The 27519-nt window shown below is 43.1% G+C and overlaps 1 protein-coding gene across 2 annotated transcripts; it reads left to right on the plus strand.

The window, feature by feature from the left end:
- Positions 1-270: 270 nt before the first annotated feature.
- Positions 271-26812, plus strand: VWA5A (von Willebrand factor A domain containing 5A). Of its 2 annotated transcripts, none has more exons than XM_053594333.1 (18): positions 271-343; positions 2784-2841; positions 2931-3133; positions 3452-3674; positions 3790-3965; positions 4224-4338; positions 7208-7377; positions 7605-7693; positions 7902-8046; positions 8720-8799; positions 9858-9972; positions 10711-10875; positions 11155-11255; positions 11536-11771; positions 21171-21290; positions 22162-22298; positions 25179-25305; positions 25801-26812. In XM_053594333.1, the coding sequence occupies exons 2-18, from the start codon at positions 2799-2801 to the stop codon at positions 25878-25880; spliced, it is 2325 nt and encodes a 774-aa protein (XP_053450308.1). In that variant the 5' UTR covers positions 271-343; positions 2784-2798; the 3' UTR covers positions 25881-26812. The 2 variants fall into 2 exon arrangements, with proteins under 2 accessions (XP_053450308.1, XP_053450307.1); XM_053594332.1 differs by lacking the exon at positions 21171-21290 and adding an exon at positions 21345-21515.
- The last annotated feature ends 707 nt before the right edge of the window (positions 26813-27519 follow it).

Consider the following 27519-nt stretch of genomic DNA (forward strand, 5'->3'; position numbering starts at 1 on the left):
ATTAGGCTCATCAACTGCACTCCAGCCTGTGTCGTCCCAAGTCAGGCTCTTTTTCAAAAAAAAAAAAGAAGAAGAATTTTCCATCGATCCCTTAGCCACGTAGTTGCTACTTTATTAACGGTCCCTAGAAGCCGGCCACTCTTACCGGAAATTTGGGAGCGTTTGCTTTCGCTTCCCCGCGGTGATTCAGAGCCCTCGTGACTGCGGGAGCAGGTAGGCGGGTTCGCCGCGGGTCCTGGGGCTGGACGCCACTCCCTGCCCCTGAGGACGCAGAACCGCACATTCTGATTCCCTGGGCCCGGATCCGAAACCTGTAGGAGCTTCTTGATCTGCAGCCCGCGAGGTGGGGGATTTAGTCCGGCGCGTGGTCTCCGGGGCGGTCTGCAGACTTGGCTGGTTAGAGGGATCGCGTGCGGGCTGCGGGGGGGACCCACCGTGCTAGAATCTGACGGCCCCCCTTCCTACTTTTATTCTCTTTTACTTTACTTTTCTCATTCTTTTCCTTTTTCCTTTCTTCCTTTGATATAGACAGTGGATGTTTTCTTAATTTCATGTAAGTTTATATTGCGGAAATTCGGTTTGTAAGCCTTCACCCATTCCAATCAATTGCAGTCCCTTCACGCTGCTGACCCTCTGTAAATACGAGGACGTTAAAAATCTAGGATCGAAAATGGAAGGATTAAATGACTCTGGGACTCCAGTCGAGCCCCACGCCGTATCCCTCGTTCTTGGCCGAATTCCAGGTTCTCCACTTCTCTGCGGTAGCGAGCAGGGTTCAGGCAGGCGGTGCCACCCAGCCCTCTCCTCTCCCTCCTGTGGAGCTGGGACTCTATTCCCGAGGGTCCAGCTGAGAAGCAGCTCCCTGGCTCAGGGAGAAGCCCTGTATTCTCCATCTTCCTCAGATTCAAAGCTTTGACCCTAGTCACGCCACTATGGCCAGTCTACCTATGCTCTGCCATCCCAAGAACCAGAACTAATTCTGATGCCAACTAATTTTTGTTTTTCACTGGAAAGGGTAGGGGGAATGGTGCAGAACAGCAAATTTCCCTCCCCGAGGGTTTTGTTCTGGTGTACGATTAGGGAATTAAGGCTGTTTCTTTGTAGGGGACGTCCCTTGGCTGTATTTTCCACTCACAGGCCCCCTTGGTGAGTATTGCCCAGCCTGAGTTCTTGGCTTACCAGACACATTTTTTTCAGCTGTTTCACTCCTGTGTGATTCTCCTGCTTTAAGGTCCCTGTTGGTGTTAATAGAAATTCCTCGCTCCCCCGCCTCCAGCTTGTTTTTCAGAGAACCTGCCCCAGTCAGGAATCTACACGGAAGCTCCTTTCCTAAGCACCGTTTACCTCACACCTGCTGCTGTCCCTGTATTGCTGTCAAATTGTCTACTATTTCGCCACTCAGTTTTTATCCATTGGCCCCAAATCATTGCAAATATGAATTGAAAAGCCTGATTTATGGGTGCTGATTTGTGGAGATAAGGCAAAGTGTATGGAAACACTCTCCCCATTCCATGGGTGAACAAGGTGGATTGGGGTGGGGTGGGGTGTTTTCAAGGGTGATTAGGGTGAGCAGAGAGGGTGTAGAAATAGTCCTGGCGAACGCTTCAGAAGCCTGAAGCTGGTACTTTTCTAGGAAGGGAAGCTGCCTTTTTCAAGAACCAGAGATTATCTGGCTTGTTGGTTCCTTAGGGAAGATTGGTCTTCACTGATTTATCTGTTTATCTGGATAAACACGTCACCTTCATTTTTCTTTAGTATTTCCTGTGTGTCAGGAAATGCCACTTCAGCTTGGTAAGATGTGTTTTCAGTAAAAACCTCTTTTACTGGTGCTGGGGATTGCAGGTCAGTTAATGCTTTGACAAAACAGGGATAGGCAAAGCAAGCGAATGATTCGATTCATAATGGTTCCAGAACATTCTCCAGGGATATTAGGGATCATCACTGGGACCAGACTCCCTGGATAAAAAAAAAAAAAATCATAATGTAAATAATAACCAAGACTTGTAAAATTTATCTCTTTGTTATATTAAATGAAATGGTTGTCCAAGATTTTAATAGAATTTCAGAGATATGTTTAGGACAGCCTGGTCTAAAATGCAGGGCATGAACACAAGTAATATTTATGTACATCAGAATATCTTAGAGAAAACAGTGACTTCAATTATGAGTCCCAAAATCAAGCAGTCTAAGGTACAGGAGTCCATTTTGGATCATGCACCTTTTCCTATACAGATCTCTGAATAGTATGATCCAAAGTGAATAGCAACAGAGGTTTATTAGACACCAGGAACCACAGCAGTAGGAACGATGCTGATTGTCCTAATTGATTAAATACCTCCTGCGGGCCAGGCGCTATTCCAGGGACTGCATGTATATTAATTCGTATAGGATACGCCGGTATTATGGTTCTCATTTTACAAAAACAATACTGAGTTTCAGAGGGGTTAAATCAGTGACAACTAATCAGTAGGATAAAGAGTGGTGTATTAAATACACTTTTTGAAAAGTGGGATCAGTGTTTGATCTAGCCTCGGGGTGTTTCAAAGAACTTCCTGTTCAGTGGGTACAACTGTATCTTACAGCTCCCCCAAGTGAGACTGATATTTAGAAGGAGCCATGAAAAAAAAAAAAAAATGAAGGAGCCATATTGTTGGACTCTCTGCCCCCTTCTTAGCACCAACATCAGCCCTTTGAATATATTCTTGTGCCAGACAAAAGCACATAAGCTACTGGTGTGAAAACAGACAACATGACACTCTGTTTGTGTTGTGTCTTTATTGTAGAAACTCTGCGTCATCATGGTGACCCAGTGTGGCCTACTCACCAACAAACAGGGGCCAGGTAAGCCCGATTTGTGACTCTTTTCTAGCACAAGACTGGGTCTGCAGAAGGCATTCTGTTAAAACTTGCAAAATCTGATTTGTCTCCAGTGGCCCTGAAGAGTATCTCAGTGAGCTTGTCCATTAATGAGTTTGTGGCTGGTGTGTCTGCAACTCTAAACTATGAAAATGAGCAGAAGGTTCCTTTGGAGGTCTTCTTTATATTCCCCATGGATGAAGACTCTGCTGTCTACAGCTTTGAAGCCTTGGTAGATGGAAAGAAAATTGTAGCAGAATTACAGGATAGGATGAAGGTACTGGGGATGGGCACACTGCTTCTTCCCTTCTTATTAATGTGCGTTTCTTAAAATATCTACCAAATGCGACTTCACAAAACATGCTGATACCAAAAGCTCTTTCCTACATTTCCTTCTAACTGCTGTTTTCCTAAAATCATTTGGTGGGGGGGGAATCAGAGACATTCATAGTGTAGCTGTGAACTTGACAAGACCAATCTGAACTGCCCCCCACGCACACATGCACCTGTTTGCTTTCCATGCTACTTGTCTGTTCATCAACAAGGTCACCTTTGATGTTGCCTTTCTTTCCCACTATCACCCTGTTCTTCATAGGCCCATGAAAACTATGAGAATGCCATCTCCCAGGGCCACCAGGCCTTCTTATTGGAGGAGGATGTGAGCTCCAGGGATGTCTTCTCTTGCAATGTGGGGAACCTCCAACCTGGGTCAAAGGCGGCACTCACTCTGAAGTACGTGCAGGAGCTGTCCCTGGAAGCAGATGGAGCCCTGCGATTTGTGCTGCCAACTGTGCTGAACCCTAGATACCAGCTCTCTGGTGAATACCTGTCCCCTGTGAATCCTGGTGATGGGTGACTTAATGGGGTAAATCCCCTTAAGGTTGCGTGTGACCATGCTAAAAAGTAAAACACAACTAAAATAACTTTTTGTAGGAAGTTCTCAGGACAGCTGCCTTAATAAGGTGACTCCTGTAGTCCCTTTGGAGGACCTGCCCTACACACTCAGTATGGTCGCCACCATCAGTTCCCAGCATGGCATCGAGAAAGTCCAATCCAACTGCCCCTTGAGTCCTACTGAGTACCTTGGAGATGATAAGACTTCTGCTCAGGTAATTAATGAAGGAGTACTATTTTTCCAGTTTCCCTGTTCCTTGGGTCTTCATCCTCATATAATCCATCCCAAGTGTTAACTCAAAGGGAGTCCTTCCTTATCTCTGTTTAATATCCAGAATTTTCTCTCCATTCTCCCTTCTGCTCCTGATCATGTTCACTCAAGGAGGAAGCCCGTAGCCCCCCGCTCTGACCTCCGCTCCAGGAAGCAGTTAGTGATAGTTCTAATGTGGCTTCTTTGCCTGTCCCCAACTCAGGTGTCCCTGGCTGATGGACACAAGTATGACCGGGACGTGGAACTCCTGATTTACTACAATGAAGTGCATACCCCCAATGTAACTGTGGAGATGGGGATGCCGGATATGGGCCCAGGTATTTTCCTTTTTCCTTTGTAGTCACTTCCTAAGAGGTAACTTCCTGTCTTGGAATTACCCTCAAATTACCCTCACTTTTTTCTCCTTTCCAGTAGCAGGTAAGACATCCATGTGAAATACTGAGGTAAACATAGCTTACCCATAGCAAACAAAAATGGTCAGTATACTTAGTTACGTCTGGTAGGTAAACCTAAAAAGATTAGTGGATAATCGGGCAAAGGATATAAACAAATAATTAATGAAACAAAACACAACAGTTTATAAACACCGAGACAGTGATCAGTCTTGCAGGGCAGATTGTAATGAAATGCTATTTCATCTGAAATACAAATCAAATAATCCTGATAGTTTCGTCTTGCAAATTATCATTTTTCCAAACGTCTAATGCCTCATGCTTTAAAGCTGTGATGAATTTGGCATTATCATAGATTACCTGAAGCAAAACAATGAGGTGTCAACCTTCTGCGGAGAAATTTGTCCATATGTGTCAAATAAATGTTTATTTTGATTATTTCAATTTTGGGAATCTTACCTAAGGAAAAAAATCTAAATCTAAGTAAAAAGGTACACCGAGCTGTCCCTTGCCATTTTAATGATATCAAATATTAATTATCAAAATATTTTTAAGTGGCTATATTTACTGTGCAAGGTCTAGATGAGTTATCATGTAGCTGCTAAAACAGTGTACAGAGACAGATTTAAATAATTTGGAAAAAAGGCTTCCAAAGAATGTTAAGTAAAAGAAAAGTAAGTTATACTGGCTAATTACCACAAAAATTAGGGAAAACATTTAAAAACAGGAAACCATGCAAGTGGTAATTAGGATTAGATTAAAACTGTTTTTTAAATTTTTCTTTAATAAATAACTTTTATTGATTGATTCATTACACCTTCATACAGTCTCTCTTAATTGTTCTTATTGTGGGAAAATGTGCTTAACAGAATTAACCTCCTTAAATATTAAGTGAACAGTTCTGGGGCCTCAAGTATATTCACCTTGTTCTGTAGCCTTGACCACCATCTATCTCTCAATTTTTTTATCTTGCCCTAGTTTTTTAGTTTATTTTAATGTCTTATTCTTACATTTTTAAAAATACATGGTAGTTGGACTGTATATTTAATTGATAACTGGTGTGCCTTTATGCTGACTGAACTTTAACTTTTTCCCTACTTGCTCTATACAATTTATTGATAAACTAAAAAATTAAAATATATATATATGTACTTTTCTTTACAATTAAAATTATAACCCATATCAATCTGTTGTGCTGTTGGGGACTTCCCAGGCTGCCATACTGGTGGATTTCATGAAGCAGGACTAGGGCGGCGCCTGTGGCTCAGTGGGTAGGGCACCAGCCCCATATACCGAGGGTGGTGGGTTCAAACCCAGCCCCGGCCAAACTGCAACAACAAAAAAAAAAATAGCCGGGTTTTGTGCTGGGCGCCTGTAGTCCCAGCTACTCTGGAGCCTGAGGTAAGAGAGTTGCCTAAGGCCAGGAGTTGGAGGTTGCTGTGAGCTGTGATACCACGGCACTGTACCAAGGGCGGTAAAGTGAGATTCTGTCTCAACAACAACAAAAAAAAAAGCAGCAGCAGCAGGACTAGTATTGCCACTTCTGAAGCCTTTTGCACAGAGTGGGACAGAAGTATCTTTGGTGACGATCCTATTTAAAGTGACATGGCTTGGTTAGGCTCTTGCTTCTGCAATTGTAGCTGCTGTGAGGACATTCCCTATAGCTGGTTTTCAGTAAGCCACCCAGTCTCTCTTTGTTAATGTTTGGCCAAAGTAGCTTCATCTTTGAGCTCACAGATTGGAACTCTAGTTTGTCCTCTTTTGTTCAACTCTCACTCTTCAAGGCCAGATGTCCATGCTAAGGGCAGTGGAGGGGCTCTCAGCCTCAGCCAGCTTGGCTGGCTCTTAGCGAAGCTCCATGCTATTTCTTTGTACAGTGGTTATTTGTTTTTTCCTTGCCTGTTGGTATTCCCTGGGATCACACTGAATTTCAGGGCTACTGAGAATATAAATCTATAATCCCAGAATCACTTTGTAAAGATAGGATAATGGGATTTAATTTTATATTCTCTCAACTATAAAACTAGAGTTGATAGAACCCAGCCATTTTCATTTCCTCTCTATCTCAACTGTGGCATTTCAGTTCCTACACCAGCTTTCCCTTACCCCTAAAAGTAAAGTCACAACTCTGGCTGTGACAATTTAGCCACAGAGGCTAGGCCCTATTGGTCACTCCCACTCCCTTGTTTAAATGATGCTGTGAGAATCTAACCCACATCCCGGTGCTTCCCTTTCTTCTGGGGACCATCAGCGAGTACTTCATACCAAAGCAAGCAAACCTGCCTTGCTGTGTATAACACTTGCTATATTCTCAACTTTTGTAAATTAGCCTAAAAATTGTCCATAGAACTATCATTTTTTCAAAGCTGTAATTAAAGACTTACCCAAGGACCCATGTGTTAGACTCCCCATTGGTTTGATTTGAAGAGAAGGTTTGCCTCTGCTGGTAAACATGCCTGATTGTTTTGGCAGACTCTGAAACGTGTTAACCTAATGTCTTTCATGTGTTTGCTCAGCAGCCGGGAAACTAGCATCCAGTCGCAATATTTTAATTACTGATTGTGTCTGCTAACCTCGGCCCTCTTTCTTGTCTTTCGTATCTATTCTGATTTTATCTCTTTTATATGTTTGTAACTCGCCTCAAACCCTTTACAAAGAGACAAAGCATAAGGATAAAACACAGTGTTAGAGATCTGAGTTTTCTCAGCTCTCTGTTGAGTCCTTACCATTGATTCTTAGGCACTTTTGGATTCATACGTTCTTCTTTGTTTCATAGTTTATCTTTTCTTTGTAGATTTTTTGCTGGGAGAGCCATCTGCAATGGTGAGTTTCTATCCAAATATCCCAGAAGCCGAGCCGCCTAGTACCTGCGGAGAATTCATCTTCCTCATGGACCGCTCAGGCAGTATGGAGACCCCCATGAGCAGCCAGAGCACATCTCAGCAGCGCATAGAGGCGGCCAAGGTGAAACTCATAGCTTTCTTTTTCTTGCTGACGTGCTTAAGGGAGGATGAATCTGAACGGTTAAGTTAGGGGGCATTGGAAGCTGTAGGTGTGTTTTCAGCCTGAGCCCAGCCTTGGAATATAAGGAATGCAAGGAGACCTGATGGCCCACACCCTTGAGTTAGAAAGGCAGGGTCTGTGCCTGCAAGAGGGTCATCGCTCACTCTGCTGCCTCTTATTCTCTTCAGGAAACGCTGATTTTGCTGCTGAAGAGTTTACCCATAGGCTGTTATTTCAACATCTACGGATTCGGCTCTACCTACGAGGCATTCTTTGAGTAAGTGTCTGAAAAAGCCATAGAGAGTCCAGAATGATACTTTAAAAAAAGGGCCTCCATTGTCGAAGGGCTACTGCAGAATTTGGCATTGAAGATTTCAGGCAAGATTGGCTTTTGGTAGGAGGACTTCAATTCAGAGACTCAGCACTGTGCAGTGTCCAGCAGCCATTGTGTTAACTGTGTTACTGGGTGGGTTTGTTTTTCCCAGGCAAAGTGTGAAGTACACACAGCAAACAATGACTGAGGCCGTGGAGAGGGTGAAGCTTATGCGGGCAAACCTAGGAGGCACTGAAATCTTGGCACCACTCCAGAACATTTACAGGGTGCCCTCGATCCCAGGCCACCCCCTGCAGGTAAGAATCGGAACAGAGCTAGCAGAAGGGTTGGAGAGAGATTCTGTTCAAGAGTGGGATTGTTGGGTGGTGCCTGTGGCTCAGTGAGTAGGGCGCTGGCCCCATACACCGAGGGTGGCGGGTTCGAACCCGGCCCTAGCCAAACTACAACAAAAAAATAGCCAGGCATTGGGGCCGGTGTCTGTAGTCCCAGCTACTCGGGAGGCTGAGGCAAGAGAATCACCGAAACCCAGGAGTTGGGAGGTTGCTGTGAGCTGTGATGCCACAGCACTCTACCGAGGGTGATAAAGTGAGACTCTGTCTCAAAAAAAAAAAAAAAAAAAAAGAGTGGGATTGTTGAAAGATAGTTTCATTCAGAGTCTTATATAGTAAAGAGGAAAAATAAAAAAAGACAAGGCATTTTTATTCTTCTTTAACTCCATGTGATGAGCGATGGAAGTTGCATTGTAAAGGTAAGTGAAGCTAGTTGGGGGAGGTGCTGCAAATTCCCAGGGTTCTGAACAGACCACGTGAGAATGTGGTGCTAGCGGCTGTGGGACATGAAGGGTCTCATGGCTGTTGAAACAGGCATCACAGCCTCTGGAATGAAATAGTTGAGTGTTTCAAGGGTAAATTCTGTTCTCTTAAAATGAACTTGATAAGAGCTTGACGAGCATTTTCTTTCTTTGTACAGCTTTTTGTCTTCACGGATGGAGAAGTTAATGACACATTCAGTGTAATTAAAGAAGTTGGAATCAATAAGCATAAACACAGGTAGGAAGACAGTGCGATTTCTGGGTGGCTGTGTCCACATGGTGCCCCCTGTCATCTGCTGCTGTGTCATTTAGTGTTGATATTTCTTGTAGAGGACAGAACGGTTCCACAATTTTATTTTTATCAGCTGAAAATTTATTACTGACTACAAAATTTTCCAAATAACATCAACCTAGCAGAACCTTCATCCCTCATTCTTAACCACAATGGAACAAGATTTGACTAGGAAGATGGGGTCCATGATGTTGCCTGATACTGTTATTAAATTTCATAGGATCTGATCACACTTTGAACATCTTGAAAAAACAGTTCTACATTTTATGTGGAACCAGAACAAAAACCAAATAGCCAGTGCAATTCTATGAAATAAGAACAATTCTGGAGGCATCACTTTACCAGGCTTAATATTATGGTATAGAAGTCAAAACAGTATGCTACTGGCATAAAAATGGAAACACCAATCTCTGGAACAGAACAGAGAAATCTAGAGATGAAACCAGCCTCTTTCTGCCATCTGACCTTTGACAAAGCAAAGGAAAGCACACACTGGGGAAATTGTCCCTATTCAGTAAATGGTGCTGGGAGAACTGGTTAGCCACATGTAAAAGACTGAAACCTGTATCTCTCACCACTTACAAAAATTAACTCACAATAAATGAAAGATCTTAAATTTAGGACACAAAACTAAAAAGACCCTAGAAGAAAGTGTAGGAAACACTCTTAATCTGATCAGCCTAGGGAAGGACGACAGACTAGTGCTCCCGGCCATCTCTATTATTCAGTAGTTGTGTGGCCTGGGACAGGTTTCTTAAATTCTCTGAGCCTCAGTTTCTTATCTGCAAAATAAAGGTAGAAGCCTGCCTGTTAGGAGTATTGGGATGATTAAATGGTAGGCATTGTCATAGCTCCTAAAATACAGAATATGCTCAGTAAATGGTAGCTATTGTGCTTTTATCAAGAAAGTAGACTCTGTTTACGTACCTTTGACTGTGAGGTGTTAAGTTTACCACATCGCTCGTTAGCGCCTGTCTCTGATCTTCATGCTTTGACACTTGCAGGTGTTTCTCATTTGGTATTGGAGAAGGTGCCTCCACCAGCCTAATAAAAGGCATTGCCCAGGCATCAAGGGGCACGTCGGAATTCATCACAGGCAAGGACAGGATGCAGGCCAAGGTGAGAGAAGGGCTGTGTGTTCAGAGATGACATTCTGGACCTCGTGTGGAACAGGGTGGGGGACCCTGCAAGCGCAAGGGGCAGCAACCTGCCCCTGGGATGCCTTTTTCTATATGCCCAAGGCCTTGCACTATATACTTAGTAGGACTACTTTTGGCCTCCTGTAAAGGGGGAGCCCTGTTGTATCTGAAGAAATGGCATCTGGTCCATCTGTAGCTGAAAGGCCAAAAACGAGATGCTGAAAGGGATTAGAGCCTTTGCATTGAACAGCAGAGACAGAGAAACTAAGCGCTTTGGTTGTCATGATTGAGATTCTAGGTCTGTGCTTTAGGACTTCTTAAACCTCCGTGCAAAGATACAAAGAAGTGAAGAAGGAACAAGTGTGATCTAACAGATGGGAAGAGGTGATAAAGTGATACTCCATTTAGTCAGTCTGCCCAAGAAGACATCTTGTTATCTAAGCTACTCTTTTTCATTTGATCTGTCTCTTACCTAATCCTCTTCTGCAAAAGTCTTGTTTCTAAACATTTTCTTCGTTCATATCGATGTTATTACGTCTGTGAGCTTTAGCTTCCTCATATGTAAAGCAACAGAAACAACGCTCATTTCCCAGTACAGTCTTAAGAAGTAGGCGTGACATATAGCATGGCATTTTATATGTAATTCATACTCAGTTAATATGAGCTATCACTGTTGGTATTTCTTTTTATGCATGTTCTGTTCCCTTTCCTCCATTAGGCTCTTAGGACCCTGAAACATTCTCTGCAGCCTGCAGTGGATGACGTCTCTGTCAGCTGGGTTTTGCCTCCTGGTCTGTCTGCTAAAATGCTTTCCCCGGAAGGGACTGTCATCTTTAAGGGTCAGAGGTTAATCGTCTATGCCCAGTTGTCTGGAGTGATGCCAGTGAGTCCCCATTCATGTTTGTTCCTCTAGTTGGAGAAGCTACCCTAGTGACAATTTCATTAAAATTGGTGGGTGGATTTGGATCTCAAAGGAAGAGATGGCACTTGCCAGGTAGAGCCAGCCTGCGCCCTGCCCCATCAATTCAGGGCTCTGGTTTTCTGGGCTGTTTGATTGCTAGTCAGGAATTTTTCATGGATTGTGCAGGGGACCTGCCCCCATTTTAATCCTTTTCTTGGTGGGCTCCTCCTCCTGTCTCTTCTACTTTTCTCTAATTTATAGCCAACAGAGACAACAGGACAAGTGTGCCTCAAGTATGCATTCCAGGGCAAGCACTTTGAGGATAAGGTGACATTTTCTCTACAACCCAAGCCTGATGCCAAGTGAGAATTCTGTTTTCCTTTGCTATTCTATCCCTCTCTCTCTTTCCCTTTCTCTCTCTCTCTCTCTTTCTTTTCTGTCTCTCTTTCTCCCCCTCTTGGAGGTCGAATTCTTCTCGTAATTCTGGGCTCAATCACTTTTTATTTCTAAGCCACCCAAGTTTTATCTCTCCCCTTATCTGAATTTTTCTTCTCTCTGCTATTTCTAACTTTTAAGAGCTCTGAGTGACTGTTGCGTTGGGCGTTTTTCCCTTAGTTTTGTTATTCTTTTTTTTTCTTTCAGCTTCACCATTCACCGCCTTGCTGCCAAGTCCTTTATCCAGACCAAGGACATGGGTTTCACGGAGACACCGGCAAGTAACAGAAAAGAAGTGTTAAATATCAGCCTTGAGACTGGAGTCATTAGCTCTTTCACAGCTTTCATTGCCATCAACAAGGAGCTCAACGAGCCAGTTCAGGGGCCCTTGTCTCAAATGGAGGTTCCGAGGCCAGTTCTGATGCCCCGTCTACGTGGAGGTGGTGAGTTTGTTTTTTTTTTCTCGTTGTTGGAGATTCATTGAGGGTACAAAGAACCAGGTTACACTGACTGCATTTGTTAAGTTTGTATCCCACCCCCAAAAGGTGTGTCACACACCGTGACCCCCCACTTCTCCATCCTTCCCTCTCTGCTCTCCCCTTCCTCCACCTCCCACCATGTACTAGGTCATTAATTGTCCTCATACCAGAATCGAGTACATAGGATTCTTGCTTCTCCATTTTTGTGATGCTTTATAAAGAAGCGTGTTTTCCACTTCCAGGTTAATACAAAAGAGGTAAAGTCTCCATCTGTTTTAATGGCTGAACAGTATTCCATGGTATACATATATCACAGCTTGTTAATCCATTCCTGGGTTGGTGGGCATGTAGGCTGTTTCCACATTTTGGTGATTGTAAATTGAGCTGTGATAAACAGTCTAGTGCAAGTGTCCTTATGGTAAAAGGATTTTTCTTCTGAGTAGATGCCCAGTAATGGGATTGCGGGATCAAATGGGAGGTCTAGTTTGAGTTCTTTGAGGGTTCTCCCTACTTCCTTCCAAAAAGGTTGTATTAGTTTGCAGTCCCACCAGCAGTGTAAAAGTGTTCCCTTCTCTCCACATCCACGCCAGCATCTGCAGTTTTGAGATTTTGTGATGTGGGCCATTCTCACTGGGGTTAGAGGATATCTTGGAGGTGGTGAGTTTTGTCTCATTGAACCTCCTACAGAACAAAAAGTCCTGAATATTTGAGCACAATATTTAAAGGAGAAAGTAGTGAAACATTCTGAAATTGTCTTGTTTTCCTTGTCCTTCCACATCTAGGATTTCTGGCTAATGTTAAACTTTTCTGTCCTAGGGAACTAGAATATATCGCATTCATAAGGAGATTTAATATAATCCAAGTGAAGAAAACAAAACAAAAAATAGAAAGTGCACATAAGCATTGACTAATCAAACTGTCAAAATTTGAAGTAGATTTATCTTCTTTTTTAAAAGAACAAGAAGCTTTATTGAGATACAATTCACATATCATACAATTCATCCCTTTGAAGTATACAGTCTGATGGTTTCTAGTATGTTGTACAGCCATCATGACAATTAATAAAATCAACATTAGAGCATTTTCATCACCTAAGAAATAAAGTCCACTGCCAAGCGCAGTCATTTCTTCTCCTGGCCCCCACCTTGCCTCTCTTCTAACCTATTCACCCCTCTCCCGTCCACCTGCTTTCTGTGTCTCAGTATGTGTCAAATCTTTTATATCTCTATGTATCTGACTATTCTGGACCTTTTTCCTTCTGCCTAACTGTAATTGTGATACAGGGCAAGTGGCCTCCCAGCCAGCTAATGGAGCTGGGGGCCGCAGACCGGCTGCCTCCGCCTTGGCAGTGTTGGTGTGGTGGCAGCAAGCAGTGGAACCAGCGGGTTGGAGACTGGGCAGGGGGGGCCCATTTCCTAGGCCTGGGAATGAAAGGGATTGTAGCCATTCATTTGCAACCCAGATATGTCCCAGACGCTAGCTAAATATAACTACCAAGGGCCAGACATGTCCCAGACAGTTGTTCCAGATATGTCCCAGACAAGATGTCCCAGACAGGCTAAATGAGGGCCAGACATGTCCCAGACATGATGTCCCAGACAGGCTAAATGTAACTACTGAGAGCCAGACATGTCCCAAACATGTTGTTCCAGACATGTGCCAGACACGATGTCCCAGACAGATGTCCCAGACGGGCTAAATGTAACTACCAAGCCCACTAAATGTAACTACCAAGGGCCAGACATGTCCCAGACATAATGTCCCAGACAGGCTAAATGTAACTACCAAGCCCACTAAATATAACTACCAAGGGCCAGACATGTTTTTCCAGACATGTCCCAGACATGATGTCCCAGACAGATGTCCCAGACACTCTAAATGTAACTGCCAAGCCCCACTAAATGTAACTACTGAGGGCCCTGTGCAGGCAGACAGACAGACAGAGAGCTTTTCTCTCCTGACTTGGGTTTTCTTTCTCTGCCAGGAGCTCTGGCGCTTCTGTATCCTTTTCTGTAAATAGATCCTGTCTTACCACTGATCTGTGGTCTGCAGATTCATTCTTTGAATCACCGAGACCAAGAACCTACTGAAGAGCGAAATTCTGGTATCAATTGCATCACCTTTGGCCAGAATCCTCCCATTCCCCCACTCCTTAATTACCACGCCTCTGGTAACCATCACTGTCCGCTTGCATGAGATCATTATCTTGACGTGTAAGTGAGATGGTGCAGCGTTTCTGTCTGTGCCTGGCTTATTTCATTTAACATTATGTTCTCCAGGTTCCTCCACATTGTCTCAAATGGCAGGGTTTCCTTCTGTCTTACGGCTGAACAGCGTTCCGTTGTGTATGTTTTCCACATTTTCAATATCTGTTCCTTCACTGATGGATGCCTGTGTTGATTCCAGGTCTTGGCTGTTATGAATAGTGCTCAGTAAATGATGGGGGTGCAGGTATCTCTTCCACATCCTGATTTCAGACCTTTTGATATACACATATATCCAGTAGAAGGGTTGGTGGCTCATGTCATTGTTCTATTTTTAATATTTCAAGAAGTCTTCAAGATGTTTTTCATAATGGCTTTACTAATTTAAATTCCTACCCATAATGTGTAAGGATTCCATTTTCTTCATAGTCTCACCAACACCTATTATTTTTTTTCCTATTTTTTTTTGAGACAGAGCCTCAGGCTATCGCCCTGGGTAGAGTGCCGTGGCATCAAAGCTCACAACAACCTCCAACTCCTGGGCTTAAGCGATTCTCTTGCCGCAGCCTCCCAAGTAGCTGGGACTACAAGCGCCCGCCACAACGCCCAGCTATTTTTTGGTTGTAGTTGTCATTGTTGTTTGGCAGGCCCAAGCTAGATTTGAACCCACCAGCTCTGGTGTATGTGGCTGGTGCCTTAGCCGCTTGAGTTACAGGTGCTGAGCCTCTTTTTTCTTTTTGATAATAGCCATTGAGTGATACTTTGTTGTGAGTTTGATTTGCATTTTGATAAGTGATATTGGACTTGTTTTCATATGCTTGTTGGCCATTTGTACATCCTCTTTTGAGAAATGTCTTTTCAAGTCTTTTGTCCATTTTTTAAATAAGGTTATTTTTTTTTCATGCTATTGAGTTAAGTTCCTTGTATATTTTGGATATATTAACCCCTTATTGCTTATATTTTTTCCCATTCTGTAGGTTGTCCCTTGATTATTTCCTTTGTTATGCAGAAGCTTTTTAGTTTGATTTAATCTATTTATCTACTTTTGCTTTGTTGCGTATGCTTGGCCATATCCCAAAAACTATTGCCCAGAGCTTTCCCTGTTTTCCTCTAGTGGTTTCACAGTTTCAGATCTTACATTTAAGACTTTAATCCATTTTGAGTTAGCTTTTGCGTATGACATGGAACGAGGGTCTAGTTTTACTCTTCCACATGTGTATGTGCAGTTTTCCCCACACCGTTTGCTCTACACAGTGGGTAAAGAGGCTGTCCTTTATCCATTATGTATTCTCAGCAACCTTGTCAAAAATTAGTTGGCTGTAAGTGTGTAGATTTATTCCTGGGCTTTCTATTCGGTTCCACTGGTCTAGGTGTCTGTTTTTATGCCAGTACTATGCTGTTTCAGTTACCGTAGCTTTGTAGAATATTTTGAAGTCAGATAGCATGATGCATGTAGCTTGTTTTGTTCAAGTTTTCTTTGGCTATTTGGATGTTTTATGATTCTATACAATTTTTTGGACTTTTTTATTTATGTGAAGAGTGTCATTGGTACATTGGCAGGGATTACACTGAATCTGTAGATTGCTTTGGTAGTATGGCCATTTTAACAATATTCTTCTAATCTACAAACATAGGGTATCTTTTGTCCTTTTTAATTTTCTTTCATCACTATTTTGTAGTTTTTAGGGCAGAGATCTTTCACATCCTTCGTTAAATTTATTCCTAAGTATTTTAATTATTTTGTAGCCATTAGGAATGGATTGTTTTCTTGATTTTTCAGATTGTCTGCTACTGGTGTATAGAAACACTATAGATTTTTGCATAATGATTTTTGTATCCTTAAATAAATTCAAATTTATTGAATTCCTTTTTTAGATTTAATAGTCTTTTTGGTTTTCTATATGTAACATCGATACTGGAATTTTGTCTTAAGTTAGTTCTTGATCTCAGTGATTCAAAGAATGAATCTGCAGACCACAGATCAGTGGTAAGATACGATTTATTTACAGAAAAGAATACAAAAACACCAAAATTCCCATCAGGGAGAGAAAACCCAAGTCAGGAGAGAAAAGCTCTGTCTGTCTGTCTGACTCCAGGCTCTTTGTCTAGGGGTACAGTCGCATGAGGCCCTCAGTAGTACAGGGCTCAGTGGTTACATTTAGCATGTCTGGGACAGCAGGTGTGAGACATGTCTGGACATGCCTGGCATGTCTGGGACATGCGTGGGTCATGCCTGGGTCCCAAATGAATGGCTAGGATCCCTTTCATTCCCAGGCCTAGGAAACTTACATGAAATTGACCAGGCCTGGGAAATAGGGGTTCCCTGTTCAGCTATAAGTACAAGGGGAGGGAAACCTAAGGTGCTGGTGTCTCCCCTAGCAGTTGCCCAGTCCCTCTGGCTACTGGAGCCTCCTGTGTGGGGCTCCCCCTACCTACTCTCCAGCCCTCTAGCTGGTTCCTCTGCTCACTGCCACCACACCAACATCCCCAAGGCGGAGGCAGCCAGTTTGCCCCCCTAGCTACACCGAGCCGGCTGGGGCACCACGTGTCCTGTATCAACGTCATGTCAGCTGCAAACAGACAATTTAATTTTCTCCTCTCCAATTTGGATGCCTTATATTTCTTTCCTGGCCTAATTGCTCTAGCTAGGACTTCCAGTACTATGTTGAATATAAGTGGGCATCCTTGTCTTGTTTTCTCACCCTAGAGAAAAAGCTTTTACCTTTTCCCCATTTAGCATAATATTAACTGTAGAACTGTCTTAGATGGTCTTTCTTACGTTGAGGTCATCTGTACATAATTTGCTGAGAGTTTTATCATGAAGGGATGTTCAATGTTGTCAGATACGTTTTCTTATTGCAGTGATCATATGGTTTTTGTCCATTATTCTGTTCATGTGATTCACGTTTATTGATTTGTGTGTGTTGAACCAACCTTGCATCCCTGAGATGAATCCCGCTTGATCATGGCAAATGACCATTTTAATGTACTTTTGATTTTGGTTTGCTACTATTTTGGTGAAGATTTAGCATCTATATTTATTGGGGATGTTGGCCTGTAGTTATCTTTTTTCGTTACATCCTTGGCTGGTTTTGGTATTAGGGTAATGCTGACCTTGTGAAATGAGTTTGGAAGTATTCCCTTCGCTTTACTGGTCTGTTTAGATTTTCTGCTGGTTCCTAGGCACTTGTTTTCAGGGAGGAGTGATGCAGCAGCCAGCTGGAGAACGGTACAGTACTCTATGTGAGAGGGCAGAGAGACACGGTGCCCAGTGTCTCCTGGAGCAGCAGGATGCCCTGGTTTCAAGACGGTGCTGTGATGTAATGATCTGGGCTGTGGGGTGGGGGACACTATGTTGGCTCCTGGGTAGTAATGCAGCCACGCAAACTCTAGGAACCTCCCTATATAGGGCTCGGGACTTGTGAGAACTGTAGAATTCTCCTGTAGCAGAGATTGCAGGTGTGTGCTTACTTTTTCTTTGTAGGCAGAGAACCTCCTGGTCTGAGCTGATCCTGGCTGGGTAGACTGGAGTGTGGCAGAGGTGGGGTGTTTTCTCCCCTTCTCTGTGCAGCCATCCCCAATGCCTGTGCTCCACGGGGTTTCACCGCTCCTTTGCCCTTTGTACTCCGGTGCTGCTCTTTAGACACTAGTCACGTGTCCTTGCTCCTTTGTTGTTCTGGTCCTTTTTGGGTGGTGGTGGGTGAGTGTTAGGCACCTCTAGTTGGCTATCTTGGCTGATGTCCCGATTAAAATTCTTGATAATTAGATGGTTAATGACCACACAGACGGCTGATGGAAAATCTGGTAGTCTTGGGGAGTGGGTGCTGAGTGCCAGGAGTGTCTCAGTCATAACCATGTTGTCTTGATTATCGAGATTATGTGCTTGAGGATTGGGGTCAGGTGAAGAAATTCCCGAAGAATTCTATAGCTTTAGGAGAATGTATCATACTTGTCTAAAGGCAGGCTTCAAGTTGAGTCCCATGTCATTATGCAACATTTATTTCTTTAACATTTAACTATTTTAATACCTATTCTATGTTATAGTACTTACCATTAGAGATACAGGGATAAATATATAGTTCCAATGAGTTGGGGTTGGGGGTTATCGGGTCTGGCAGCAAACAGATGAAGATTTTCAAGACGATACAGGGAGACCACAACCTTGGAGTGTGAGAGCAGGTGGGGAGGTTTCAGCCCCAGGAGTGGTGGTATGGAAATCAAGGAACTCTTCCTCAAATAAGTACCATCTCAACCGAGACCTCAAGGGTTGTATAAGTTATCCTTCAAGAAGTGGGGAACAAAACCATTCTAGGTATATGGGTTAACATCTGAACAGACCCATCTCTAAGAAAGAGTAAGCAGTGATACAAGTGATGTATGTGTGTTGTACTTCGGCTGGAACATACTGGAAAAAGTGGAGAATGAGGAAAGACAGGGAAAACAGAGGTCTAAGGATACTGATCATTTACGTGATGTAAAACTTAGGATAACAACAACGCTGGGTGGGCCAGGTCCGAAACTCTCAGGTGAATGATGAGGTAGGACCAAGAAGCTGGTGAATGATGATGCTGATAACCACGATAGCTGACATTGGCATGGGCCTCCGCTTTTTCTAAGTACGTTTCACATATTAATTAAACCTCACAACAACCCTACCAGTTAGGCACTGTTATTAACTCTCTTTTTAAAGCTAACTGTATTAAAGAGTTTAACCCATATTTTGACGGAGATTGAATGAGTGGTAGCAGGAGATTGATGTGTTACCTGTGCTATAACTTTCATACGTACATTGATGTGGAGAATGGTTTGAAAAGAAGCAAGGTTTCTGGGGAGACTAGATAACAACGTGTTATATTGGACCAGGAGAAAGAAGTGGATAAAACTAGTGGTAAGTCTAAAAAAGAAGAGAGCAGGTGTTGTAGATTATGAGAGGGTCAGTTCAGGGACAGGTGGATGTGGAGATGGAAAGTCATTGAGGATGATTGAGAGGCTTGGCAACTGAGTAGATGATAGTATCATTTAAATCGGGGGGGGGAAAAAGAGGAATATGTTTAGGGAGTAAAATATTGAATTATTTTTAGAGCATTTTGCTCTTGAGATGCCTATAGATGATCTGCACAGAGATGTCAGGTAGATATGGATATAGATAGATTTGGTGTTCAAAGCCATGTCAGGGGCGAAGATAGGGATTTGGCAATATTTAACATCTAGGTCATAATTCAAGTCATGAGAATGAATGAGATTATTTAGGGGGCAGGTAGAAAGTGAGATAAAGGAGGTGGAGTCTGAGACCCTGAAGAATACCCAGTAGGTAAGGGGTAGACAGCAAAGGGGGTAAAAAGGAATTAATGAGATAAGAGGAAGAGAAAGGAGCTATTCAAAACCAAAGGAAACTGTGTTATAGCACAAGAAGTTATCAAAGTATGAGATGTTGTGGAGAATTCAGAGCAAAAAGAGAAAAGGGACTGTAGGGTATTAGCAAAGAAGTCCTTGCTGATTTTATCAGGAAGAGTTTCATCCGTGTGGCCAGGACAGAGCAAGTAAATGGTAGGAAGAGGCCACTTGTGTAGAAACTTGTCACAAATGTTAGGCTGAAAAGTGGAGAGAATAGAGGGTGTTATCTGTAGAGGTGTTGAGATGGGGTCTTTTATGTTGTATCTCTTTAAATTTTTAGATGGGGGAGATTTGAGAATGGTGCGATACAAATAGGAAAGTGTCAGTAGAGAAGAGTTAAAGATCCTGGGACGCAGCGGGTAGCTGATTGGGAAGGGTATTGAAGGACGTGAAAAGGGACGAAGTCCAGAACCAGACTTGAAGGATTCACCTCAGTAAGACGAGTCCATTCTCCCACTGTTGTTAGGAAGGGGAAGAAATGTGATAGGATTAGATTTGTGGTTTATAGCCTGAGAAATAAGTCTTTGGAGTTTCTTTCTGATGATTTTTTTTCTGTGGTTTTAGTTAAGTAGACAGCAAGATTAGCTAATGGGCAATAATAAGTGGTGGAACAGAGAATTTGAGGAAAAGGAGGGGGTTTGAAAGAGCCTTTGGGAAGAGCTGAAGAGTGGGGTGCCCAGGGAGAAACAGAAACATTTGTCAGCGCTTGTTGAGTGTACACTTTGGTTTGTATACTTTACCAAACTATTTAAGAGAATCACGGTTGATGTGATTGATTCCAGCACTAAACAGCTTTGGGAGAAAAATGACAGGGCTAGAGTGTTGGCTTAATTTCCAGAATTGGGTTTTGCCAGACAGGTGTGAGGAACAGAAATTTGGGACATAGAATTGACAATATTGGTAGCGAAAGTGTTGGGCCTGAGATTTAGGCTGAGTAGAGACAAAGGTAAAAATAGAACAGGGTTGAGGTATAGATGAAAGAAAGATAAGTTAAAGACTTGGTGGTACAGATGAGGCCAAGCATCAGGAAAAATAGCAATCTCTGAATTAGGAAGCTGGAAAATTCAGGTACTATACTTTAAAAGTAGGATTTTTTTTTTTTTTTCAATTTATTTTTTCCAGGTAGAATAATTCTGCATGATAACAGTGGCTTGGGAGGAAGTGGGTGAAGTAGAATGGAGTACAAGTCTCTGGACTTGAGGAAATCATGAAGTTTTGCATTAGGGTGTTGCATGGGCTGTCTGCATGGGTGCTGGAATCTCCAGGTCATGGCAGGCCTTAGAATGGAGTGGAGATCTAGGGTCTAGCTTTCAGATACTTGAGCGGATCATGGGAAGGGACAAAGAGGTAACAAGTTGACAGTAGTGAGGACATGTGGCAGGTGGCCCAGGTGAGGGTGGAGGAATGATGTTCTGATGCAGCACTGTGAGCTTTGTACTTGGAGTTTGATGCAATTGAGCAACAACCATTTGAGGGGGGATGAGGGGGAATAATTGTGTAAGGAGGACAAATGGGTCTTAAGATTTAACTGGAAGATGCCTCCTGTCCTGAAACTAAAGATGCAGGTGAGATTGCTTATTTAGCTTATGTCAGGAGTTGCAGAGGACAGAGTAGAAAGTGGGAGGAGTTCAGAGGCGGATAGTGGGTACAGGATAAAGGTGGCGACTGAAGTCATTGTGTATGGGAGGGTATGTCTCACATGATCCACATCCTTTGCCCACTGTAGGGAGCCTCAGTCCTGACATTTGTCTTGGTATTTTTTCAGTTCCTTACTGCCGTTCTCTGCGTTTTGCATGTTTGCCTCAAAGCAAGTTTGCTGACTGTGCAAGCATGACGTACCAGCCAGATGGTTTCAGTATCCCTGAGTCAACGAATCGTCATCTGGGTGAGCCTCTTGACAGGACCTTCTCTCATCACTGTTTGTCTGTCACACATGCAGGAGTAGGCGCAGCCCAACCTCCTGGTTTCAACCCATTGATGATGTGCGCCCTTTTTAAAGCAGACTATAACCTGCCGCAGATTCAGTCTAGCAGTCCTCTTCATGCAAAGTATAAAATGAAAACGACTCATTCTGCCACCAATAGGAACAACTTGGGAACTCACCGTACAGGTGAGCTGGACCTCAGTTCATGTCTTTTTGATCTGTAGAGACTGAAGAACTCAGCTTCAAAGCTGTGCTAGCTTTTGTCTCTCTTTTTTTGTTGTTGTTGTTGTTGTTGTTTTTGTTTTTTGCAGTTTTTGCAGTTTTTGGCCAGGGCTGGGTTTGAACCCGCCACCTCCGGCATATGGGGCCAGCGCCCTACTCCTTGGAGCCACAGGCGCCGCCCCCTCTTTTGTCTTTTTCTACCGAGGAGGTAATATGTTTGAAAAGCATCAGACAGAAGGTGTCCCTTGTTCAGTCTCTGTATTTATAAGAGTCAGCTCAGCCAGCCTCATTAAGGTATAATATAGGACCCTGAAACCTGCTATCCCAGTGAAGTTTGAAGTGACCCCTACTTTAACAAACCCCATTACCACATCAGCCCACACAGCTTGCCTGCAGGCTGGGCCTTCCCTTTGCAGAACTCCACTGCCAGCCTGTTTGGGGCCCTGTGCTCTGATCGTCTTTCCGTAAGTTGAGTTTGAAGAGGGATCTTTTAATGCTTCTGGTGACTTTATAATAGCACTCTTGCTACTCCCTGCCTCTGAAATTAGCAGCCTCTCTGAAGGGGCCAGTAGCTCTATATATAATTTCTCATCCTCTCTCTTCCCCCAAGCCAAAGCCACTAGGGGGAACCCTGTTATACAGCTGATATCCCTCCAAAATGCAAATGGTTCCTGGGATCCCAGTGAAGATCTGGCCAAGGCCCTTGACATGAGTTTGGAAGATATAATGGCTGCACATCCCACTGAGGTAAGATCCAAAGGACCAAAGAAACATGAAAAGGAATGTTTTTGAGGGAGGGAGGTCAGAAATGATCATTGAAGTGGACCAGAACCCAGCCGAAGAGGGAGAACATAGCGGGCCATGGACTAACGAATTTATAGTTAGCAGAGATTACAAGAAGAACAAGAAATTAATGGATTACCTAGTAGGAGTTGATAGTTTAGTGCAAAGGGAAAGCGAAAACTTAGTCATGTAAATGGTATTTAGTGACCAGTTACTCTGTGCTGGGCGTCGTGCTAAGCATTTATGAAAAAAGTGATCTTTTTATGATTTTATTTTATTATATTAATTAGGTAGAGACTTTTTGTGTTGCCATTTTGTAAATAAACAAAGTGAAACTTAAGGAGGTGTAATAATGCATCTGAGTTTCCCTCACCAGACAGTGGCAGAGCCAAATTCAATTCTAGGATTATCTTTCTTCAGAATCCCCAGTAATAAGGCCCTTCTTGGTCCTCTTCATACGAAAGGAAGTGGTCCAGATATTAGAAAAAGTTGACTGAAGTCAGAGTAAGGGAAGGGTTCATTGGAGCCATCTCGTTATCTCAAACGTGTTAAAATGTGCTGACAAAGATAAATTACATTTCAGAATTTCAAGGAAACTTGGTAAATCTCATCGTCATTGAGAAATTGTTAAATAGGAGACAGGTACAAAAACCTTGAAGGACAAATAGTCTGAATTTGCCAAATGTGGAAAGTGATTAAATAAACTTTAGGTATTCTGTAATTGCTCTTATACAGTATCTATCCACTGGTCACATGCCGCTATTGAGCCTTTGAGATGTGGCTAATGCAAATTAGAAACTAAATTTCTAATTGAATGGAGGTGTGCTATGGTAGAAAATACATGTTGATTCCAAAGAATATAAACAAGAATAAAATATTTCATTAATATTTATTTTTATACTGATTGCCTATTAATATTTTTTAATATATTGAGTTAAAGAAAATATATTAGTAAGATAATTGTGCCTCTTTCTCGTTACTCCTCAAGGTAGCTTCTAGGAAATCTAAAATTACATATGCGTCTAGCCTGATAATTTCTGGAAAATGTTGTGCCAGGACCAGTAAGAACAAGTAATTAAAATTATCATTTAATTCAGAAACACTTGGGGGAGTGTACAGGGATCATGGATTTAGCTTAGATTCACTGACAACAGGAAAAATCAGACTGATATTTCCTCCTTTCTCGTGGTAACCAGACTAATAAATCAGGAACCGTCAAACCTGGTATATTTGAATTTCAGTAAACAATTTGATTTTTTTTTATAAAGATTATTTTTTTGTTGGTTTTTTTGTTTGTTTGTTTGTTTTGAGCCAGAGTCTTATTTCGTTGCCCTAGGTAAAGTGATACGCCGTCACAGCTCACAGCAAACTCAAACGCTTGGGCTTAAGCAATTCTTTTACCTCAGCCTCCCAAGTAGCTGAGACTATGGGTTCCTGCCACAGTGCCCTGCTATTTTAGAGACAGGGTCTCGCTCTTGCTAAGTCTGTTCTCGAACCTGTGAGCTCAGGCAATCCACCCAGCTTGGCCTCCCAGAGTGCTAGGATTACAGGCATGAGTCACTGTGCCCGGATTTGAATTTTTTTAAAGGACGAGTACATGGACCCTGTGCAAACTAGTTGAAAACCCTTAACGCTGAATAATAAGTTGATTTCAAATTTGAAACATAATTTTACATCCATCAGGCTCTGAATTCTCTGGCTCTGGAGGTTCATAGTTTTCAGTAAAGATTTAGAAGAAAACATAGATCAAGGTTTTCCTGTTTGTAGGTACAAAACTGGAGAATAAAATACACATATGAGATAGACAAAAGAATCCAAATGGCCAAAAGGCCTCTGAACAATGGATTGCAATTTTTCATGGAAAAATGTTAATAGGGAAAAAATTCAGGGACTATTTCAGGTACTAAATTTTCAGCTATAGAAGTGCAGAAGAGAAGCGAAATAACGGGAGCACTTGCACGTGGAAATCAGAGATTTTAGATGACTCCAAGCAATATAAATCAGTATGTTTGAAACGTAAGTGGGTCAGTGCAGCACGATTAGCTGAAAAGCTGCAGTATTCTCTGCAGGCGCAACCATTTAAGGAGATATATTTTAAAAATCATTATGATACTTGTATTTTGTATTGAGGTGACAAGTGTGAAAACTCTTACTGCTTTGTCATAAGAAGTCCTCTTTAAGGAAGTATTGAAAGAATTGAGAATTTTGACCTGGAAGAAGACAACTCAGGACAGGATAGCTGTTTCTAAATTTTAACAGTCGTCATATAAAAGTAGAATTTCTCTGGATCTATAAGCTCACGGGAGGCGGTTTTCTGCTCTGTGGCTGGGATTTTCTGTTGAGAAGTACGAGCAACGTGACTAGACTCAGAATATTTGGTCTTCAATTCTACTTCCATCATTTGCTGGAAGCCTAACTTTGGGCAAATCATTTTACCTCTGCATGAATCTGTTTTCTTTCTTAAAAATGTAGTTACTAATATTTTCTCATGATTTTGTTTGGGGTCGAGAGGGTTCAAATTAAAAAAAGGAACATTTAAGGGACTTAATAAATGCATTTGTTTTTCCTACCGGAGCTGGTTAATACTTGCCCAGGTGTTTCCAGCACAGTCCTGGTGGCAACACTGGATTTAAAACTTCCAACCTGTCTACCCTGAGAGTAAGTGGATTGTTGCCCCAAGGTTCAGGGCCTGGTATTATGCCTTACGAGTAGTAGATGGAGGTAGAGAGAGACCAGGTAATTCTATTTAGTAGCAGTTTGAAGGATGGTGAGTGAAGCTTTTTGCATGCCCGTGGGGGCTTCCCACTCCAACATGGAAGCTGCAGGGAACTCTCTGTTGCACAGCTCGTGGACCCCTTAGGCTGGGCCACCATCCTGGCGGTGATCTGGCTGCATACCAATGCTAAGGACTTGAAGTGTGAGTGGAACCTTCTGGAAAGGAAGGCTGTGACCTGGATTCGCCACAGTACAGGTAGGAGCACAATCCTGAGACCCAACCAGCCATCTTCCTAGGGCTGGCAGAGGGTGACCACGAGAGTCCCACTGCCCCCTCCCTCCAGCTCCCTGCTTTAGACATTCTGGTTTCCTACCTAGTTCTTTCCCTGGAAGAAGGAATCTTAGATCTTAAATTTGGGACAGAGGGAGGAGGTGAGTAAAGAGGGACAGGAACATGGCGGAGGAGTATGAATGAGGGGGACAAGTGGCATTTATCTCCCTCACTGTCTGGGTACTGAGCTGAGTGTGAGTCTGGACTGGGAGCACGGACCCCTGAGTTAGTCAGTAGCTCACTACTGCTGCGTGGTTCTGGGGCCAGAGAAGATTAAAGGAGAAGCTGGACTTAAGAGGAGGAAAGTGGAGGGCATTATCAGGGTAGGAGCCGGACTCACTGAGGGCAGATGATCAGGGAGGGTTAGGCAAGACTTTGATTGCTGTCGCTCAGCCCTCACTCTGGTTTCCCTCCCCACAGGCCCCATCATGCCAACGATTGTGAAAGCCGCTATTAGCTTCCTGAAATCACCCGTGGATCCTGCTATCTTTGCCATCTGAGCACGTCATCCAGGAACAGAAGTGCCTCTTGTTGGCTTCTGCCACTTCCGTTACCATCTCTTCTGCTGTGATAATGATTTGGGTCTTATACCTCTTCTGTCAGTTTCCTGCCATAAAAGTAAAGGGTGCCCCCCACCCCTTGCTCCTCTGTTCCACATTCCCTTTGCTTCTGATTTTCCCTTCCTTGCCATGTTCACTCAGACAAGTGACAGTGGTCCTAGGCCCTATTCCCTTTCTTGGAGAAGTTCAAAGGATTGATACACACTTGGTTTCCCATAGTGACAACATGAAAAACAGGTGACATGGATTTCAGACTAAAGGCTGCAACACTGATGTCAGGATGCCTGACTTAGATAATTCTCTGCACTCTCTTTGTCTATTCAATTTTAATCTTAATACTTATCAGGACCATACTGGTGAGCTTGGAAGTTTTCCATCCTTAGGAAGAGGAGTTAGAGGGAGGTGGAAAGCCAAACATTAGGATCAGTGTAAGCTCAAGATCACAAAGGGAGACTAAAGCGGTCCACTGTGAGAGTCGGCACTGTTGGGACCTTGTGCTGTGCTGGCCTACCCTACGTGCCTTTCCTTTACTGTTCTTACTGCCTCTGAGACTTGGATTGAGCTATCCTTGATGGAGAGAAGTGTTTCTCCTTGATCCTTAAATGCCTTAGAACTCGATAGAATGGACTCCTTCGTCCTCACCTGAATCTGGGCGACCTCTAAGTCAGGCTCTGATCTAGTGTAATCAAGGGAAGACGGGGTTTAATGGCAGCTTTGCTTGAGACCCGAACCTGGATCACTTACCACACGAGGAGGAAAGGAGCTCACGTGATTGCCCCAGACCCTTAGGCCTCACCTGCCTTTCTTAGTGGGAGTGGCCCTTCTGGATGTGCTGCTCTCCATAACTGTTGTGTTAATATTAAATTAGTAGTACAGCACTTTGTTGGTGTCTGGTCTTTTGTGGATGCGTTGATTGGACGTACACTGGTTTCATCGTCCTTTGTTTTCTGGCCCACCTTGCTGATCCCTTCTCTGTTGACACAGATCCTGTCCCTGACGCTTCTGTTGTAGGTGTACTTGTCCTCTGTGACACCAGTAAAGCACACTGGTCAGAAGACTGCTGTTGGAATCCTGATTGTACATATTAATAGTTACCTGATGATGGCCAAAGGATTTAACTCAGGAGCTCAGTAGCCTCATCTGTAAAACTAAGGAATTAAACTAGAGCTCTGTTACCACCTTCCAGTTGTACAATGAAGAACTCCTAGCAGGACCTTGGTACCTGTGACTCAGATAATGGGTGGTACAGGCCTGAGTTTGAGCTGTGGAGGGAACTGGGATTAGGAAGACTTGCGTGACTTTTGTAGTGGAGTTTTATCTCCCAAGTCTTCCAAGTTTGTTTATGACGAATGTGACCCATGGAATAAGACTGTAGCACCACCTGGAAGTTGATTAGAAATGCAGAAAGGCAACCCCAAGAACTATATCAAACCCTGCATCTGATCAAGGCTCCCAGCTAATTGGTATGCAGTTAAAGTTTGAGCAGTAAGGGCTTAGTATTTTCATGAAAAAGGTTTGTATCTAAGACTGTCATCCAGACAGACTCCATCTATGTAATATAACAAGATGCTGTTTACTA

This window comes from Nycticebus coucang, chromosome 6 (genome assembly GCF_027406575.1).
Source record: "Nycticebus coucang isolate mNycCou1 chromosome 6, mNycCou1.pri, whole genome shotgun sequence".
NCBI lineage: Eukaryota > Metazoa > Chordata > Mammalia > Primates > Lorisidae > Nycticebus > Nycticebus coucang.

Excerpts from the sequence above, each read along its gene's own strand:
- VWA5A (XM_053594332.1), top strand. The coding sequence starts at position 2,799 with ATGGTGACCCAGTGTGGCCTACTCACCAACAAACAGGGGCCAG. Across the intron at positions 2,842-2,930 it reads CACCAACAAACAGGGGCCAG|TGGCCCTGAAGAGTATCTCA; the intron begins GTAAGCCCGATT and ends ATTTGTCTCCAG. Across the intron at positions 7,378-7,604 it reads AGCGCATAGAGGCGGCCAAG|GAAACGCTGATTTTGCTGCT; the intron begins GTGAAACTCATA and ends TATTCTCTTCAG.